Below are 21,183 nucleotides of genomic sequence, written 5' to 3'. Positions count from 1 at the left end.
GAACAACAAGACAAGCAAGCTATCCAGCCATGTGATTGTCCCAAAAACAATATAACAACTTTAACAAACAATTTTATCCGTGATGTGTAGCTAACATTACAGTCGGCCACAGCCTGAAGTAGCGACCTGAACAGTGAACGGGATGTGAGATAACGTTATTCGCTGTGAAACTAAGTCAGTTCAGAGGGCAGTACTTCTTGCAGCTTGTGTGTTTTAGCGCCATCCTGTGGTGTTCAGAGGATGAGTTGGAAAAAACAGATCCACATTTCCTTCTTTTTTTAATGTAGCACATTAATTTAGAACAGTAAACAGTCAGTTTCACCGAAACTCGTTTAGTAGGTGTCCTACATCACTTTTTTATGGACACCCTGCAGCCAATCAGAATCGAGTATTCACCCAGACCATGGTATAATTTGCAGTAAAATCTGAGTCTGTAAAGTAACTAATGCTGTTAACTAATGTTGTCAAACAAATGTAGTGGAGTAAAAAGTATTGTAGCTTCAAATTGTACTTAAGTACAGTACTTTAGTAAATAAATGAAGGCTACAATTACAGTAACTTTAGATACATTGCACAGCTGATTCAGCTACTAGCATAACACACAGCCATTTTTTTCAACTGTTGACAGTTGCATTGTGGTAAGTGTAGGCGCCATGTTTTTAAAAATGTAACTCTGGTTCTGCTGCATATATTTTAATACTTTTTTCAAGTTAAACTTTAAATTGAGGTGGGCCACTTTAACTTTAGTCCACCGCGGTTGAGTAAAGGACTTTGTTTCCAACCGCTGCTGGTGATGTCAGACAGCGGCTGGGTCATGCGGAGGTCAGCAGCGGAGGAGGTTCACGGGGAGTTCACTCGCATACATTAGGCAACACCATCGCTCGCTCTGACATAACTAGTATGAAGCAGGTTGAGTTGAGACATTCGTCAATAAAGAAGAGATAAGAGGACGAAGTCCTGGGACTAACTTTGTTATGCAAAACAGCCTCCAAATCTGGTTGTGTTTAGCGGTTATCGTCTCTCTGCGGCAACATGCAAACCGTCTGTGGGAAATATAGGTCCGTTCCTGAGCGCTCACGCCCCTTTGAACGCATCACAGACATGTTTTACAGTTGAAACACCGTTTGCATTAAACTCAAAACCGAGAGAAAAAACCCTGCTGTGAAGGATTAACATCGACACACGGACTTCGCTAAGACTGAAACCAGAAAATGTTTGACTATGTTGAATTTCAAGCTTTCGGTCCGGGTGAAATCATGGACTTGTACGCTTCTACATCCAGCCCGGCATGCACGCTGCCGGACCAGGACCAGGATCTGGCAGCCTTCTTCCCCGAGCTGATCGAGGCGGACTGGCAGCAGCACCGGTGCTCGCAATGTAGGTGGAAAATATATGTTTGGGTTCAAATTTTTTGCAGTGATGTTATGGTGAACCTGTGGGTTTATAAGGAAAATATCAACTCGTTATCATTCACGTTATATCAAGTTATTTTATTCATGTGGCCCAAATTCAATCAAAAAGTGGTTTATTTTCAAATTTGTGGTAACCACAAATTTGCCTCGAAGGGCTTTTACAATTTGTGCTTAACACCCTCCATTCTTAGACTCTCAAAATACTTTAATATAATTGGCTAAACAAACATTATATCAGGTGAGTTTAGTCACAAAGAGGTCAACCATTTTTAGTCATGCATAATTAATTTTCAAGTGAAATCCCTTATCTGACTGTAGTCTGGTATTTACCTGGCTAGGTGTGCTAAAACAAGATAACACTTTATTTATTCAGAGGGAAATTGTTGTGCAGCAGTTGCACTACAAAGTAGTAAGAGTGTAAATATATAGAGTGACAATATAAAATAATAAGGTGCAAATACTAAATATACACAATGACAAAAACATCTAAACAGGTTAACATTACTGATCATAAAATATGAACAGGTTAATTTTAGGCCTGTTGGTTGCATATAGAAATGCATGTATAAGAACAACTGTCCCATTGGAATAACATTTCAAAACATTAGGGTGCACTGATAGGTAGATGGAAGATATGTGGCCCATCCCATTAAAATTCTCAAGGCCAAGGGCTTTTGCAGTAGGTTGCCATTGTCAGAAGGTGTGTACAGTATGTGTACAGACATGTGTTGTGTGTGTTGTGTTGTGTTGTTGAACTTCATGCAGAAGTTGACATATACTGTACATTAATAAACAGTTAAAAATGTCTTTATAGCTGTGTACAACTACATTATATTGTTATAATAACCCCATTTAATACTTGTTTTGTAAACTGCTTATATATGCCCAGTAGGGGAGGTTAAAGTAAAAGGAAAACACTCTTAAACTTTTTACTGTGATACTTTTCATGATGAGTTTCTACTTGCAGGAATTTTCTTTTAAGTAGAAAAGGGGGCATGGAGAGCAGCAGTAAACAGGATACAGTTTTAAAGCACAGAGGAGTTCATGGCAGTGTGGTGGTCTGTGTTTGGGACGGCAGGTTCACCGGACGGTCATTGGCTCAGGAGGTCAGAGGAAAGTCAGACTGTTGTCAGTGGTGGAAGACGTACAAGGACAACAAATGTTTAAAAAATTAAATTAAAAGTCCTGAATTTAAAATTAAATTCAAAAGTAAAAGTACAGAATGTAACTTGTTCTGCAGAAAGATGGCCCCTGTGACTGATGTATTGTGTATGTGACATTAGCAGAATCACAAAAGGATTTATTGCCAAGTAAGTAACACTTAGAAGTAATTTGCCTTGGTTGATGGTGCATACATAAACATAAATATATTAAAAGAAAATAAGCAATACATGTAAAAGAAACAAAAACATAAATAAACTAATATGTACACTATAACTGTTAAGAAAAAGACAATAAGAAGAAGGCTGTCATATATGACAGCAAATAAAAATTGTGTGGGCTTTGGTTTGTTGGTTGGACAATAAAAGCAATTTAAAGATGTCACTTTGGGCTCTAAGACATTATGAGCTACTTTTTGACATTTTATGGAATAAACAAATAGGCCTATACAAATAATTGAGAAAATAAGTTAATTAGTTGCTAGGGCTGCAACAGGGAATATTCTATTTAATTATGATTTATCGATGTTTAATTTAGCTTGAAGCGGTTTATCAAAAGAAATAGCCTCGTTCTTAATATCCGTACAACCAAAATAACATTAAGCAGCATGTAGCATCTACAAATAAGCTTATACACAACTTTTTTTTTGCCTTTTAAACTTATCTCCTTATCTTTCAGGCAGCTATTTGACTCACACAATGCATTGTCTCGTACATCACGTAACACCACCTAAATTGGGATGGGGGCAACCTCTTTCTCCCTTCCCCCCGACCAAATCACTTACACCGCCCCACTACACACATTTTCTGTTTCTTCTCCCTCCCTCTCATCAGTCAGCTGGGCTTGTGGCATGCTCCTGCATTGTTTTCTGTTGGGAGAGCACTCGGGCGGATGGGGGTGTCCTCAATTGACCCGCTGATTCCAGGTTCAATCAGAGGCCACGGGTTTGAGGGGACGTAGATGGGCAATTTTTCTCGTTTTGTCCCCATTTTCAAAAATGTCTTTCTCTGTTTTCGGTGGAGGCGATCAGAGAGCCGGCGGGGAGGCTGAGCGAGCCCCACAGAATGGAGCAATTCTCCTCTCGAAAGTGGTTTTAAAGTGGAACCGTAGACTGTTGTGAAATGATACAATCAATTGGAAAAATAGAGAAAAGGCTTTACTACAATATGTGCAGCTGTATATTATGGAGAGGTAAATTCTACATTAAATACATTTCCAAAAAAATACGGTTTAGGACTGGTGAATAGTCCAGTTTTCTCTGGACAGAGCACCAACTCTCCTTATTCATGAGACAGTTTGGGTTTCACTCGGTAGTTTTGGTTTCTTAGTTGCAGATATATGCTTTCTGCAAACAGCCTTATTTTCGTTAGTTTGTAATTTTGCAATCTACAGTGTAGAACCGAAAATATTTCCATGCACTGCTTCTCAGATGCTTCAGTGTTGTGATTTTCCAATTAGCTCGCTAGTATTTTCCATTTTCATTTATTAGCTTAGTTTACCGATAGGCGAAGAGGCAGTAGGCATTGACCTCGAATGGTTAGGGTCAGGATATCCCATTGGTCCGAGACCATTGTCAGGGACCTGAACAAATCGGGTTTCCGATACACTATAGTACCCAATACTATAGTGTAGGGTATACTATAGTGACAGGGCATGCCATACTTCAAGACAGCGCTGTATATTAGAGAGAGTTTGGCCAACTAGGGAATCAAATGTTCTGAGGTGGTCACGTGTTTCGTGGACTCCATGTTGGATACCAACATTCATCTGATTCCCATTGACATAGTGCAGGGAATAGTGGAAACATTTTATAAATAATTTAAAAAATGGCATAAATCACCGAAAAAATGCCCAAATGTTGCACGTTTGGCTGCACTGAAAGACAAGGAAGCGGCAAAAGATTTCACAAGTTCCCCCGTGAACCAAAAAGGCAAAAAGTTAGGGAGCTGAAGGTGAAAAGAGCAAACTGGAAGCTAGCTAAATGACTGCTCATTATTGTGTGAGGTAAATGTCAATTTCTCTCTTCGATATGATAACAAATTACATAGGACAAATATAGTAATACTATCGTTAATGTGTACCATGTTGTCAAAAAAGTTCTAACACTGCTTTAGAAATTAATGAAGTTTGAAGTTAGCCTTATGCTAGCGTTAGCTTTTTCGCTAGCACTCCATGTACCTAAATGCTTGTGATCTTGCCATAGTCATATGGCTTTTGGTCTCGACCGAGTCCAGGTGTCTTTATTATGTTCATAATAATATTGGAGGGAAAGTGAAACAGCTTGGACGGGGATGTTGTTCGGAGTTTCCTATAGCTGCTTCCATGTTGTCATCATAAGACTTGTGGCGTTAGTGCTCCTTTTGTACCATAATTTTATTGAATGAAATATTGAGCTTGGCTCCTCTGAGATGGGTGGGTTTTTGTTACGTTACGCACAAAGCTAGCTATAGTTAGCCTGTATGCTAGCGGACCTTAGAAAGGTAAACACTGCTAAGAGACTTATTAGGCGACAGTGGTCACTCACTACAATGGGCATTTTTTAGAGGCCCATTTACGATATAGAAGGTAAATATATACTGGAATATTTCCATAAGGGCCTTTTATATATTGACAAACGTTGATAATAACATGTATATACCTGTTTATGGTGAAGATAAGCAATTTATTTCAAGATAGCATATTCGTTGGTATCCAATATGGCGCCCATGATTTGAGTTGGCCACACTCTCTATATAAAGGGTGCTACTTCAAGAATTTTAAGAGCGCCCTCTTCTGGATCACAAGGAAAACTTCTTTAAATTATCTTACAGTTACACCAATGTTCAAACAAAAGTTCAAATTTTGATCAAAAAGTGACAGCCCCATAATAATCGATTGATGAAATGTCAAAAAGAATGGTGAAAAATGCTTGTTAACATTTCCCACGGCCAGACATACAAATAGCTTGTTTTAAAGAAATCAGATTTCTTTGATAAGCGAAAAGGTTTCGACCTATGAGTTTGAGTGCTTGTTTATGAGTGTTGTACGGTGTCATATTGTGTGTTTGCAGCCGTTGGAAGCCAGAGCTCCAGCTCCAGCTCAGACGACCTGTTCGCCAGCCCCGCCTCCCCGCTGCCGCCTCCTCGCACTTACAAGCCTTGTTTTGTGTGTCAAGACAAGTCCTCGGGTTACCACTATGGCGTCAGCGCCTGCGAAGGCTGCAAGGTAACATGTCAGCCCTGCTTCACAACATCTCTCCAAATGCTCTAAAAAAAAAAGTACAAAAAACTGTATTCTCATTTTGTAAATATGTGGCATGCTCTAAAAAAAGAAGATGTCTGTCTCATTTTGGGATGAAATATTTTAATTGACACCACCTCCAAAGCTCACAAGTAAATTTGTAAATCACATTAGTCAGTTAATGATTGCCATATTTGCTCGGAGAAAACACCAACATCACTACAGGGCCTGAACTTTGTCCTGATAAATAAACATGTGTGTGAGCAAGTTGTTGTCCGGTCAATATTACAGTAACTGTGACTTCCTTCTAGACACACTCTTTTAAATAATCTGATTTGTGTAATTCCAGATTTGTGTTGTTTCTACCCTACAGTTTTAAGTTTGTGTGACATTTTCTAGAGACATTCATGGTTCCCACATGAGGTACCCTAATTACTTTGGTAATCCCCTGACCATGAATGAAGTAAATATCTTAATGCCTAATACATTTATGCACAATGTCTTTTTGTGTCCTGTCACATTAGTTAGTTATTAGTCTGGCTCAATGGATCTACATTGCTGGGGTATAAAGCCTAAATTCCCTCCACTTCAGCTATCGCCACTATTTATTTTGCAAGGGCACTGTTGCTGGATGCGGGGCTTAGCGCTGCCCATGACGGTTGTGATTGATTTAAAGAAATACAAACAAGCCAGAGCGTCCCAGAATAGATAAGCAGTGTAGCCAGACCATACTCCAGCGCTGATACAGCACTGTGGAGATAGGTCTGGCAGTGCGAGATTAGTCAGTTATTGACTGCTGTATTTGGACAAAACATAACCCCAATATCACTATAAACACTCCAAGTATAACAGTAAATATACCTGTTCACGTTGTCAAAACGATTCCAGACGACTCTGGTCATTTAAATTAGTAATGTCTTCTCTTTACTCTCCTGTTGCCTTCGCAGGGCTTCTTCCGCCGCAGCGTGCAGAAAAACATGGTGTACACCTGCCACCGAGACAGAAACTGCATCATCAACAAGATCACGAGGAACCGCTGTCAGTACTGTCGGCTCCAGAGGTGCTTTGCAGCAGGAATGTCTAAGGAGTGTAAGTGTTTGATCCGCTCTGACTCACCAGGAGGCCTCTTAAGACATCCTCTTCAAGCTGAATGCTGTGAATAAATTTAAAGGACATGATGACACTTTCAAGGACAGGGTAGATAGTAGGTGGTGGACAGTGGATTATAAATGCCATTGATCAGAGAGAGGAAGATATAAGGCAAGGCAGCTTTATTTGTATAGCACATTTCAGATATGTGTAGCATAAAAACTGAGCGCTGCTTCTCCCTGTTCAGTTCTGACTCTGGGGACAGCAAGCAGACGTATCCCAGACGACTTGAGAGGTCTGAATGGTTCATAGTGTAGCAGCAGATCAGAAATGTATTTCGGCCCTAAACCGTTTAGTGATTTATAAACCAGCAAAAGTATTTTGAAATCAATTCTTTGAGGCACAGGAAGCCAGTGTAAAGACTTCAGAACAGGAGTGATGTGATCCACTCTCTTGGTCTTAGTGAGGACTCGAGCAGCAGTGTTCTGAATCAGCTGCAGCTGTCTGATTGATTTTTTAGGGAGACCTGTAAAGACACCGTTACAATAGTCAAGTCTACTGAAGATAAAAGCATGGACAAGTATTTCCAAATCCTGCTGAGACATAAGTCCTTTAACTCTTGATATATTCTTAAGGTGATAATAGGCTGACTTTGTAATTGTCTTAATGTGGCTGTTGAAATTCAGGTCTGAGTCCATGTCTGTTGTTTTTAACATTATCGTCTGAAGCTGAGCGCTGACTTTTAATTGTTCCTCTTTTGCTCCAAAAACAAGCAACTCAGTTTTTTCTTCATTTAATTTAAGAAAGTTCTAAGAGGTAACTGAAAGGACAGTATCACAAATGTGAATTATCAACTCCATGTTTTTGCGTAAGCAGTAACATGTTACATAAGTGATTTATAAAACAACAGTGCAAGTAATGCATATGAAAGAGAAATCTTTAATTATTACCATGTGCACTCATAATAAATCAAACTAAATGGGATTTTTGAGTAGGAATGGTGCTTTAATAATTTGGCAATTTGGAGAATTTCACATTTTTATCACATTATTTGAGTTTTTTGGAACTATAATTTTTTAATTATATTTTTGAAGACCTTCAACTTCAATGTTCTTCTGAAACCAAACTCACGCCCTTGTGTGGACCCACGAATACGGAGGCCGGGAAGGGTCATGGCAATATTTTATCAGGGGACTACTATTGCGTTCTCTCGCAAAACTTTTCTTCTATTTCCAGAGACAGTAACAGATAAATATATTCTTTGTCAGACAGTAAACAAACACTTACAGATCTAACCTATTTAGACACCACCTAAATTAGAAACCGCATAATATGCGGCAATAGACCCGAAATGTAGACACTATAAATTTAAAACCAAATATCCTAATACTTGTAAATTATTATAACACCATTTTATCTAATTTGAAAGCAAATACAATCCTATTAGATCCCACATGTGTTACAGTAGAAGCCATGCTACCAAATTGTAGACTTAGACACTTTTACCCACCTGGACATATACTTTAATTAGACAGCAGGTTGTTATAAGAATGTAATGCCATATCGGGTGTTTGGTGTTTTAAGCCTCCAATGTGATCTTCCAGGCAGCGGTGCCTGGAAGGCACAAGGATTAGGCAATGGTTAGGGTTAGGATTAGGGTTAGGTGCCTTGAAATCGACGGTCGCAGCGCTGCCTTGAAGTCAATGTTGGGGGCTTAAAACACCATTGAGCCAGTTGATTGTAACCACAGTGCAGGCTGGATTTTCACGTTTTTGTCCCTGAACTAACGTTCTCTCTTTGTAACACTACTAGGGAGCTGCACATTCTCTGATAATTAAGTGTTTGTTCATTGCCACGTCATGCGAACCTCTGACATCACACATTCTCTTTTATATACATTTATGAAATAGGCTATTGATTATACCCTATATTGGATACGAATGTGCCCATTGAGCAGTATATCAGCATAATTCCCAACTCAGAGTAAAATGCAATGAGCTGATTTATTGCGCTGAGCAGCTTAGTGGAAATAGACACATGGCTCAGAAGGAATGGAAAAAGAAAAGTTTTGCGTGGGAACGCAAAACACATTGCGAGGTAACGCAAAAATAGTCCCCTGAAAAAATCTCGCCATGACCCTTCCGGCGCTTCATACACGAAAGAGGTACAGCTAAAAGAACCGAAAAAATAACATCCAGTGAGTATCCGTGCTAACGTTAGCAAGCTGGGCTAATGTTGGCAAGCTGGGCTAACTAGCTTTCGCTTTTCACATGAAAAACTAACTTAACAGCACTAAATTATTTTTTCAGATTTCTTCATGAAAAGTGTTTTATTCAGTTTCTGGAAAGACAGGGTGCTGTTGAGTCATTGAAATGTCATTTTTAAATGCTTTGCGCATTTAATCCCTGCTATATATTTGGGGTGGCAGCAGAACTCCCTCAGGAAACCCATGTGGAACTCATTGAGAAATTCTCGGTGAACTTGAGCTCCAGCGGAACAAAGTCGTCGACCCAGATAACAAGAGTGTGTGTTATGTGTAGGAGGGCAACCATAGGGCAGCAGTGAAGGATCCACCCATCCTCATGTTCTCATTGTTGCTTGTTCACACTCAGACACACACACACACACACACACACACACATACCCATTACATAAATACATCACATGTAGCAGACAGGTGGATGCTATGTAACTGCTGGCTGGCCGCTTCAGTCACTCAGTGTGTAATATGATCTCACTTGGAGGGTTCACACAATGACGACTGAATGTAGGGCGCCCAGAGATGAGGAGGGAGGAGTGTGTGTGTGTGGGGGGGGGGAGGTTGGTGAGTAGCTCCTCTGACATGTGTGTAGCTGCCTGAGCCGAGTCAGTGGGATGCATTGAAACGTGTTGACGCGGTTACGAAGTGATTATGAAAGACTAACCTGGTTAGGCTGTGCCAGCCGGCTTCACATGCTCCCTGGATTAACAGTTAATCCACACAGTCTACTGCCAACTGCTTTCATTGGAAACTATTTTCCACCAGAGAAAGAGTTCCACTAAAAAATGTTATGTTATTTTTTAGAGGCTTTAAGAACCACCATTGAAATTCCATTCACCTCCATTGTATTGGAATGGAGGCATTCCTCTGAGTGACTGGTCTCTTAACCTCAGTAATAAAACCAAAACTTAACTATCTGGCTAAAATCTGTCTACATACTTGTTTTTACTTTTGGTCTGGTTTTACAGGCTTAGTTTGGAGCAACACTTAAGGCCGTTTTATGGTTGTGCGGAGGCTCCACGCAGAGCTTTCGCCGTAGCCTACATAAGTGGCCTGATGTTTATACTTGTGCGCTGGCGTGTGTTGAGACGGAATGGGTGTGTGTGTGTGTGTGTGTGTGTGTGTGTGTGTGTGTGTGTGTGTGTGTGTGTGTGTGTTTGTGTGTGTGTGTGTGTGTGTGTGTGTGTGGGGGATTATGTGTTAGAGCGAGGGAGAAGTGAGAGAGTGACAGCGATTACCATTGGAGCAAGTACTGACTCTAGAGTCACAGTGAGAGAAACAAAGTGTCTCCCCTGTTCTTTCTGACCACTGGGGGAAATCTGGAGCAGGAGAAGTTAACCCTATCCTTGATTTCATGTTGTTTACGGAGAAGGAGAACCAGGAAATGCGTCAGGAGAAATGCAACGCTACCAAACCACGGCCGAGCGACGTGTGTCGCCGCAACGTGTATTTTTCGAGAGGTGCACGCCAGGCTACGGCGTAGGGTCCGGCAGTAAGAGTCCAGTCGGACCTCAGCAGCCACCCAGTCTGCTGATGTCCACACTGCGACAGAATGGGGATGAGTTCAAAAGTTTGGTTAACTTTGCCCGCCCAGAAAATTTAGCCCACCCATGAGAGAGAGACATCATGGCTTTCAAACAAGCAAAGTGGCAGTTGGTCAAGGCCACACCCCCACCTTGCCCCCCCCCCCCTCTCTCCTCCTCAATAGCTACAGACACAGAAATGGCACATCCTAAGGAAAGCTCATTGTGAGACTGGCTCTAGTGGCTGTAATTCTGCACCAAGGCTGAATTTCGGGAAAGAGACTTTAGATACAGTATTAGGGGACCACTAAGGTCTATATAAAAGAGACTTCAGATACAGTATTAGGGGACCATCCAAAGAGCACCATGTCATGTGACCTTTAACGTTAGCTACTTGTCGACCAGCACATACATTGTAGCAACATTAGTCGATACATACCCTTCTCATCTCCGTGCGTGCTGTAACTAGGGCTGCACCATTATGGCCAAAATGATAATCACGATTATTTTGATCAATATTGAGATCACGATTAATTATCACGATTACAATATTTGTTGATTTAACCAAAACAAATTTTATTGTCACATAGGCCAATTATAACTGCTTTTACATCCATATTGTGCTACATTCGTCCTTTATTGAAGGATACTGTGAAGGAGTATGCCATTTCAGCTGTTGTGCAACCGCTTTCCATACATGCACTTTTGCCGTAAGGTATCTACCTGACGAAATAGCAACGCGGATTTCATTGGCTCATTACACTGCTAATTACATTTCTGCGTTGCACTCTGATGCTCCGAAACCCACGTTAGAGTCAACATAAACATCGCTGCATGTCACGCTAGTAAACACTAATAACACGTTACACAGCAGGTAACGTTAGCCTACTGTTAGCCACAGTAGTAACTGGATTAAACACGGCTAAAAAGCTGACAGCTAAACGGTGTAGTGTGACTGTATTTCCAACAACGGGACGTCAAAACAGTCTGCTGCTAAAGCTATGAGCTGACAGACACAAACTAGCACTATGGTCACTGCTGTTGTCTGAAAAACAAAACATACGGGACATAATGTTGCATTTACTGGTAAACTGGTAAACATTGTGACCGGCTTATGATGACCGACTGCTACCTGTTGTGGACGGTCCACATCTAGAAACTAAGCTGCGCGGTGCAGGGAACAACTCTGATTGGCTCACGGAGGCACGTGATCAGAGAGTGGTTTATGGAGCGCTAGAGTGGCTTTTCAAAAACTTTGATAAGGAGCGGTCTATGACACATTTTAAATATCGCTCGATCACACAAATTTGATCGTGGGAAGCCAAAATCGTGATTAAAATTCGATTAATTGTGCAGCCCTAGCTGTAACGCTGTCTGACGGTTCCAGCATTAGCTTAGCCCAGCACAGATGCTGCAGGTAACTGGTTCCAACTAGCCTACTGCTCCGAATTGTGACAAAAGTGACAAAATAACGCCAACATGTTCCTATTTACATGTTGTGATTTGTATAGTCTGGCGTGTACAAAAAACAACGTAACATGAGACACAGCCATCTTCTAACAGTAAACAAACCGGGAACTATATTCTCAGACAGGCTTGCTGCGAGCATATCACTCCGCCCAAGTACTATATTCTTCCGCCTGAGAATATAGTTCCCGGTTTGTTTAGGGTTAGAAGACGGCTGTGTCTCATGTTACGTTGTTTTTTGTACACGCTGTGACTCTATAAATCACAACATGTAAATAGGAACATGTTGGCGTTATTTTGTCACTTATTCGGAGCAGTAGGATTACTGGAACCATTCACCTGCATGTTCTGTGCTGGCCTGATGCCACTGGAGCCGTCAGACAGCACGCACGGAGATGAGAAGGATATGTATCGACTTGTCTAACTCTGGGGGTTACGGTGAATAAGCTAAATTCTCAATAAGTCGGCGTGTTCCTTTAAGCTGGATTAATATTTGCTATGTATCAATAAATAAGGTTTCTGCTGTTTTACTGTGTTGCAAAGTGGCATGTAATTAATCACAAAATGATGCCTTTTGGCAGAAAAAGCAGTGTTAGCAGTATTTTTTTCTGTGACATTGTATGATTTACAATTACTCTTGAACGTAGTATCTGGGTGCCCGTGTTTTGACGTAAATTACGAGTAACTAATGATACATAAAAGTGTCACTGTAAAAAAAAATGGGGAAGAAAATGGATCTAAAAGTTAAACTGGCATTTCAATTCTCCTCACTTTTTATGTAAGGAAGTAATAATAATACTGGAGCTGGAGTTTTTGGAAACAGTATCTAAGATTCAATTCACTTTTATCTAAGATTCAAGCCTCTGGGTGGGTTTTTCACTTGGCAGGGGTTGACTGACATGACTGAGAGCTGCTGTTGCTAGGAGACAGACGCGGTGTTCTACTGGTCTGAAAAACATTGGTACAAAAAGCTCACAGTGTTGTTTATGCTCCGTTGACTTAAATTTAAGTCAAGCAATGTTACATTGTGACATTTATGTATGCACACATCTTGGATATATATATATATATATATATATATATATAGATATACAGTAGATACACTATTTCCTTCCTCCTTGCATCTACAGACCCTGTCACTGTTAAATAAGATTCTTGTGCAGATCACTGTTTTCTATCATTTCCAACAATGTCTTTGTCTTTTCTGAATTGTGTGGACAAAAAATAGGTATCTTGTATTTTCAACATCAACCACATACACTTAAAATTTAAGAAAGAACCACATCAAAATGCCAAATGTTTTTTTACTTTAACTTTTAAATCAAGCACCATTGTTTGAACTGTTTGAATCCCTTGTAGTTATTTCCTAAAGATCTTTATAACCTTCTTATAACATTCTTCTCCTCAGCAGTGAGAAACGACAGAAACAAGAGGAAGGGGAAGAAGGAGGCGGTGAAGATGACCATCATGGAGACGTACGAGCTGACGGCGGAGCTCGGCCTGATAGTGGAGAAGATCTGCAGGGCTCACCGAGAGACCTTCCCCTCTCTTTGCCAGCTGGGAAAATACACCACAGTGAGTCACGACCTGAGACCTGACTGTTGAAATAATACTCCTCTACAGAGAGAAAATAATCTGCAAGAAAAAAAAAGGTCAATGCGGTCCTCTCAGAGGTTCATTTGATTTAGTATTTTATGGGTGATAGTTGAAGGATAGCATGCAGAAAAAATACAACAGGACCTATACATGATAGTGGCTAAATAGTCCCAAAACTTGACACATTTCTCTTATTTTTTTAAACATTGCTTTGTGAGGTGAGTTATTAATGTACAAAAGAGAAGCAAAACAAGTGTTGAGTTGCTGATCTTTTCCCCTTGAGCTTAAAGCCTGATGGGAAATGTAGGATTATTGAATGTGATTTGTAGCAAAAAGGTATCTTAAAGGGATAGTTTTGATATTTTGAAGTGGGGTTGAATTGAGGTACTTAGTACATAGTCAGTGTATTACTTACAGTAGACGACGGTTGTTACGCCCCCAATTTGGAGAAGCAGGCAGGAGTACCGACGTTTGTGTTCTGTTTTTAATTGCACTCAAATTGCTTTTGTCCCCATTTACTAAAGGACTTGAAAGCAAACATCATGGCTGCTGTTGTTGTTGTCAAAGTTAGATTATCATTGTGTGGTAACTTTATCAGTGCCAATTGAATTGAAATATCTGCGTACCTTAAACACACAATGCAAACAGCATGCTTTGGTGGTTGGTTTGGACATTTCTACTCACACCATGTGTTTTTAGCATTGTTAATGTGGCTTTCTGAATCCTGCATCTTCCCCGAGACATGAACCTAAACATCTCTTTAACTACAAACATCTTCTTCGTCTTTTCTCCTCCATCCAGAACTCCAGCTCAGACCACAGGATCCAGCTGGACCTCGGGCTGTGGGACAAGTTCAGCGAGCTCGCCACCAAGTGCATCATCAAGGTGGTGGAGTTCGCCAAGCGAGTGCCGGGTTTCACCGGCCTGACCATCGCCGACCAGATCACTCTGCTCAAAACTGCCTGCCTGGACATCCTGGTACGGCTCTGTGTTTCCTGCAATTACTTTTTACTTCTCATAGACTTTAAGAAATTGTAGTAGGAACTTTGTGATAATGACTTAAATAAGTTAGTAAGCTGTAAATAGTTGTATTTTACCTGCAACCACACACGATTTTGAACAAATTAATGAAATCTTTATTTCAAATGATTAATATATAATCAATTATATATTAATGGGAGTTGGGTTAGGGAGTTGGGTTAGGAACCAGAGGGTCGCTGGTTCAAGTCCCCATATGGACCAAAGTACGGTGGTGGACTGGTAGCTAGGTAGATAGGAAGAAGCCTGGGCTTTTCAAGTCCTACCCCCAGTCTTTACCATAGACAAAATCACAATCTGATAAAATACACTTAACAGACATCTCAAACTCAAAAAACTCAGTGACCTAAATTACACTTAAATGCAGGTGTACATAAATACACAGCTCCTACTGCGAGTCACACCTTCTCTGGATCATGACTCACACTCACACAAATACACTCATACACACTCGTACAAAAAGACAAACTGACAGTTCGGCTGGCAGAGAGCAGCCCTCCTTCGTTCACTGCCAAGTCTGTCTCTCATCATCACCACCAGGGCCTGATCATTTACTCTCGCTCTCTGACACCATCAAGAGAGTGCCATGTGCGATCAAAAGTTACACATTTTTCCCTGATGAGGTGTTCTGGGAGTTTTGTTTGCCAAGTTGTTTGGTCTTCATATTTGTCACTTCCTGCCTGGCAACATTGCCAGCCAAATTTTCTGGGCGGGCAAAGTTAACCAAACTTTTGAACTCATCCCCATTCTGTCGCAGTGTGGACATCAGCAGACTGGGTGGCTGCCGAGGTCCGACTGGACTCTTACTGGGCTTACAATTATATTCAATGTAACTTCTGGCAAAGTCTTTTTTAAGTTATATAACTACACAATTACATACATTTTGCATATTGTATTCATGTACATGTTTAAAGTGCATACTATCTATCTATGTATCTATTTATCTATCTAAAGTCAATAATAATATATGAAAAAAAACAAGTCTGATTAGTTCTGCTGGTTCATTTTGACAGATTTTGTGATCTCGTCTATCTAAACCGCAGGCAGTCTTTTAATGTGAAAACAGATGGAGGAAGTTTTAGGTTTGCATGATTAGAAAACAGCAGCAGCAAATTATCAAAGCAGGTGTAGAGCAGAAAACAGGAAAGCATCTCATAGAATACTCTAATATATTACGCAATATACTTATTTAACAAGAAGAATGTATAAAAGCCTGACTCTCTCTGCAGTCAAGGTTATAATAGCCTTGAGAAAATACAAATGATTTGAAAACAAGCTGATTGAGAAAGTGTCTCACTATGATGTGTGGTGGGTGGAGCATAGCAGGTTGAACTCCACCTGCTGTTCTTTCACTGATTTAATTAACCTCTGGCAAAAATAAAATGTACAATATAAAGAGATGCAAGAGCACACTTGGGTACAAATATGATGTGCAGCTTGATTAGAGCCAACACAGGATGTCATTTTTTTTGTCTTTCTGCAGCTGCTTCTGTCCCATATTATAACAGCATGTGCCACAATTTCATACTACTACTAACTATACTTGTTCCCCTGTTAAACACATACACATTTATTAAATCTGTCTTTCTTTTTTCCTCTTCTTCCATCCAGATCTTGAGGATTTGCACTCGCTACACTCCTGACAAGGACACCATGACGTTCTCCGACGGACTGACCCTGACCCGCACCCAGATCCACAACGCCGGATTCGGACCGCTGACAGATCAGGTCTTCACATTCGCCGGCCAGCTGCTGCCACTGCAGATGGACGACACGGAGAGCGGCCTCCTCAGCGCCATCTGCCTCGTCTCTGGAGGTACTGAATGTCAGAAGAAAATACGACCTAAACTTAGTATATAGTTTGGTTATGGTTTTGGGGGGAAAGTGATACATGAAAGCTATCAGCTATTTCTTTAACAAGCCAAACATTCACATCACATCTTTTTTTGTCTATCTGAACAGACCGACAGGACCTGGAAGAGCCGTCTAAGGTGGAGGTGCTGCAGGAGCCGCTGCTGGAGGCGCTGAAGATATACTCCCGCAGAAGGCGGCCCAGCATGCCCCTCATGTTCCCCAAAGCCCTCATGAAGATCACTGACCTGCGCAGCATCAGCGCCAAAGGTCAGGAAGCAATCCCCTGCGAGTAGATCATTCTCCATAAAGTCCTTCATTTGTCACAAATTATATCAGTGATATAATAACTTACAATAACAACAACAGTGTGTTCACACCGCCCACATTTCGCATTTCCCACAAAGCCAATGCAAAGACGCGAATAGATGGGAATTTGCGGCGTCCAAAGTGAACGGCCAGTGTTTGTGTGTGTGATTGTTGGCCCGCCCCAGCATTTGGCGACTGGCGAGTGTTAATTTCAGTCTCTGCACACGCAGTAGCATGTTTTTAAGGAGAAAGTAAGCCTTTAAACAGAAATAAATTATCGGAATTATCGCCATGGGAAAAATACGTCGATAATAGCTTTGTAATTTCGATGTCGATCAAGTTTTGATTAATTGTCCAGCCCTAGGTGTTCCTACACAGCCCTGGCTGTGTAAATGCTAAACAAACAGAATGGTGCGCTCAAGCCAAACAACACTGTTCCAGCCAATCAGCACCAGGTGGCGCGTGCAAGCAACTGATGGGGGCGTGGGGTGAGAGGGGGGAGGCAGTCCAATCAGCGAACAGAGGGAAGTGGCTGAGAACGATGACGTTGAGGCCGTGCACTAGAGTTGTAGTTCCGTAATGGCGGCGGAGAAAGATGTGAGCGAAGCCATTCGGTCCGTTGTGGCAACGCTGCCGAATATCCAGAAGTTAAAGCCCGAGCAAGAACAATCTTTGCTGAGTTGTGTTGGTAGCCGTGATGTCGTGGCCCTCCTCCCCACGGGGTTCAGGAAAAGTTAGATTTTTCAGCTCTTTCCATTAATGGTTAAGGAGTTAAGGCTAAGGCTAACGCTAGCGATGCTAAGCCAACGTCACGGCCAAACGTTAGCGATTGGTTATGGCAGATCCAGAGTGGCTCTGGGCTGATCTATTGAGAAAACTATTGCGTTTTAAACTTCAACAGAGTATCTGCTTTCAAGGAAGTTAACACTTGTCAATGGAGAGTGGCCAGACTCTGTACAAATGAAATGTACGAGAGTCTGGTAGGACCAGGCTATATTTGTTTGGCAGTTGAGTTCAAATATCAACAATCTTCGCGCAGCATCGGTTACTGCACCTTTTAAAATAAAATTAAACTTGAGCGATCACACACACACACACACACACACACACACACACACACACACACACACACACACACACACACGAGTAGCGTGACATAATATTATAACAGATAATATGCCGCCGCATATTATCTGATAATGACAAAAACTGGCAGTAATGTGTGCTTTGTGAAAAACATGTACACAGGAGCTGAGAGGGTGGTGACTCTGAAGATGGAGATCCCGGGCTCCATGCCGCCTCTGATCGAGGAGATGCTGGAGGATCTGCAGGAGCTGGAGAAACACTCTGAGGAGAGCAGAGCGGAGGCCAGCACCAGCCAGCACTCCCACACACCGCCTCCTCACAGTACATGATCTCTTCTGACTCTGTACTCTGAAGTCGCTCAAAAGAACATTGGCTCCCGTCTTCCCTCCCAGAGAAAACACTAACAATATCAACTACAGATGCAGTCCAGAGGGTTGCTAGTGTCTTACCTCAGTTTCACAGATTGGTTGGCAAAGACGCCACTGTGTTCAGTTGTCACACTAGTGACCACGCTGATGAACGAAGAGCTAATTTCTGCTTCGAGGGGAAAAAAAGAGAATGACGCAGTAACGTTTTAATTTGTCACAATTGCATTTTTTAACCCCTCCTGGCAGACACCTCATAACCACTGGGAATCACACAGGTTTCTACTGTATTTATATTTGCATGAGATATCACATGGATTCATTTTTACCTCATTAAATAACAATGCCTTTAGCATTAGTCTAGCAAATTTAGTAAACATATGGAACATAAACTTAGCACAAAAAGTAAGGAAATTTGTGTTTGGTAGATTATTTCTCTGTGGTAACAATGCTTTTTGCCAACAAATCTTATACCGTTGGAAAGCCTGTTTAGTTCCCTTTCAAATGGTGCCCCATTTGTAAGGAACATGCATTTGTGGGATGAGCAGCAGCGCTGAGTATGTGGGTTGCGCCCATGAAAAATTTGCCAAATCTTCTCTGCCAATGCCAAACAGCTTATTCTGCCATTGACTCGTTTGGTGTTTGGTGGATTGGATGATTGAAGTTTGAAGAAACAAGACATATTGGCAATTTAACAATTTATTCATTTCACAAACAGGAGCCTCAGTAGTGTGTAGAAGAACCATACATAGCCACAACAGCCTGGCACCTCCTCCTCATGCTGGTCACACACTGCTGTGGGATGGCATCCCATTCTTCAACCAGCATTTGTCGCAAGTCAGCCAACGTGGTTGTGTTGGTCACTCTGGCACAAACAGCACGCCCAAGCTGATCCCACAAGTGTTCAATGGGGTTGAGGTCAGGACTGCTGGTAGGCCATTCCATCCTCTCCACTCCCACATTCTGGAGGTAGTCTCTGATTAAACCCTGCCTTGTGGGGGCGAGCGTTGTCGTCTTGGAGGATAGAGTTCGGTCCCAGACTGTGGAGCTATGGGATTGCCACTGGTTGCAGAATCTCATCTCTAAAGTGTCAATAGCAACAGCAAAATAACCTGTTTGACAATGGCAGAGAAGATTTGGCACATTTTTCATGGGCGCAAACCCACATACTTGCTGCTGCTCATCCCACAAATGCATGTTCCTTACAAATGGGGCACCATTTGAAAGGGAACTAAACAGGCTTTCCAACGGTACAAGATTTATTGCCAAAAAGCATCGTTACCACAGAGAAATAATCTACCAAACACACATTTCCTTACTTTTTGTGCTAAGTTTATTTGGAGGGAAAAGAATAGATAGAAAAATAATTTCTGCACAAAAGGGAAATGTAAATGCAAAAACATGATGGCGATCCATACAAGTGAATGTTCGTAACTGGCATTAAGTTCACAAATGTATATAACTGATTTTATACAGGAACATAGGAAAGTAAGAAAACAAAAAACTGCTTAGCTACTACTACTCTAGCATAGTCGCTCAACGGTAACTTTCTGTGAAATGCGATACATTGCATTGTGGGATTGTTTGCAGAAATGAATGTACTTGCCATGGACACTACTTTTTTTCGTTCCACCGTGGAATGTTTTTTGAGAGCACTACATAATGCACTCCAATCACACTAACTTAGAGTTCGGACACTCAAATAAAATGGCGATGGGTAAATGTAGTAGCCTCGTGAGACCGTCCTGATCTCGCGAGCTCCAGTTCTCCACTCGCAGATCAGTCTGGCATCTTGAGGCAGAGAAAATTTGGAGCCGTTAGCCAAACGACCGGGCCAATCAGCGTTGGTTTTGAGGTGGGTTAGGTGGTGATAGACCGATGGTTTATCCAATCAGCTAACCAGTATTATCAGCCAGCGGTAGCCCTAATTCTGTTAGCCGCTCGCTAATGCTTTTTTCCTCTTGGATCCTTCTTTTGGAATATGGTCCGGGAACCTGAAATGGTGACTTTTATTCCTAAATTCTCGTTACACAAATGGCAAATATCCTTTACCGACATGTTGCTTGCATGCTGAGCTTACGAGCTATGCTTTGCCTGCAGCAGCAGGGGCGGGCTTGTGGTTGTATTTTCATACGCTTCGTGGATCTGATTGGTTGATTTGGCCCGTCTATCACCAACATAGGTGATAGACAGATGGTTCATCCAATCAAATAACCAGTATTCCGCCCCTTCCCAAAAGTTCTCCAACGGAAAGTTCCCAGATGGATATGCCGAGCAAATGCGAAGCAATCCATCTGGCGGAGTCAGGTTATAAATGTAGAGCACTGTATATTAAATTTGGAGTCATTTCGGACACCTAACAACGCTGGTTGCCTAAAAAAGTCACTGTGTCCAGTCAAGAAATAGTCATGAAATCACAAATAGTTTTTACGCTTTGTTTTGTACAAATCAAACAAAGAACAAACTAAACATGACAGGCTAATTAGTGAGCTTTAGATGTACTTATAGGTTTTTTACTTTTGGGCGGCACCAGGCTAACTGTTTCTAGTCTTTATGCTAAGCTAAGCTAACAGGCTGCTGGCAGTATATTAACAGCATGCAGACATGAGAGTGGTATCGATCCACTGCCAACTGTCGGCAATAATGCAAATAAACTACTCCTTTTAAGAGCTTGTCGCTCAATGGACGTCAGTGTTTTGCTTGAGATCTGCTTGATTGTTTTGCAGTATCAAATAAATAAGTACACTTTAAGTAAGCTAAAACACAACTTTATTCTTTTACACATATTCTTAATGCAAAGTTTTAAT

The 21,183-nt window shown here is 41.4% G+C and overlaps 1 protein-coding gene across 2 annotated transcripts; it reads left to right on the top strand.

The window, feature by feature from the left end:
• Nucleotides 1–790: 790 nt before the first annotated feature.
• On the top strand, nt 791–18,810 carry LOC114556893 (retinoic acid receptor beta). Of its 2 annotated transcripts, none has more exons than XM_028580010.1 (8): nt 791–1,377; nt 5,623–5,777; nt 6,740–6,881; nt 13,543–13,706; nt 14,529–14,705; nt 16,377–16,581; nt 16,728–16,886; nt 18,174–18,810. In XM_028580010.1, exons 1-8 carry the CDS (start codon nt 1,212–1,214, stop codon nt 18,338–18,340), a joined length of 1,335 nt encoding a protein of 444 aa, XP_028435811.1. In that variant the 5' UTR covers nt 791–1,211; the 3' UTR covers nt 18,341–18,810. The 2 variants fall into 2 exon arrangements, with proteins under 2 accessions (XP_028435811.1, XP_028435810.1); XM_028580009.1 differs by having other exon boundaries at nt 13,540–13,706.
• The last annotated feature ends 2,373 nt before the right edge of the window (nt 18,811–21,183 follow it).

The sequence above is a fragment of the Perca flavescens genome, chromosome 6 (genome assembly GCF_004354835.1).
Source record: "Perca flavescens isolate YP-PL-M2 chromosome 6, PFLA_1.0, whole genome shotgun sequence".
In the NCBI taxonomy this organism is placed as follows: Eukaryota; Metazoa; Chordata; class Actinopteri; order Perciformes; family Percidae; genus Perca; species Perca flavescens.
Note: the sequence above shows the minus strand (reverse complement) of the source record. Positions and strands in the feature narration are given on the sequence as shown.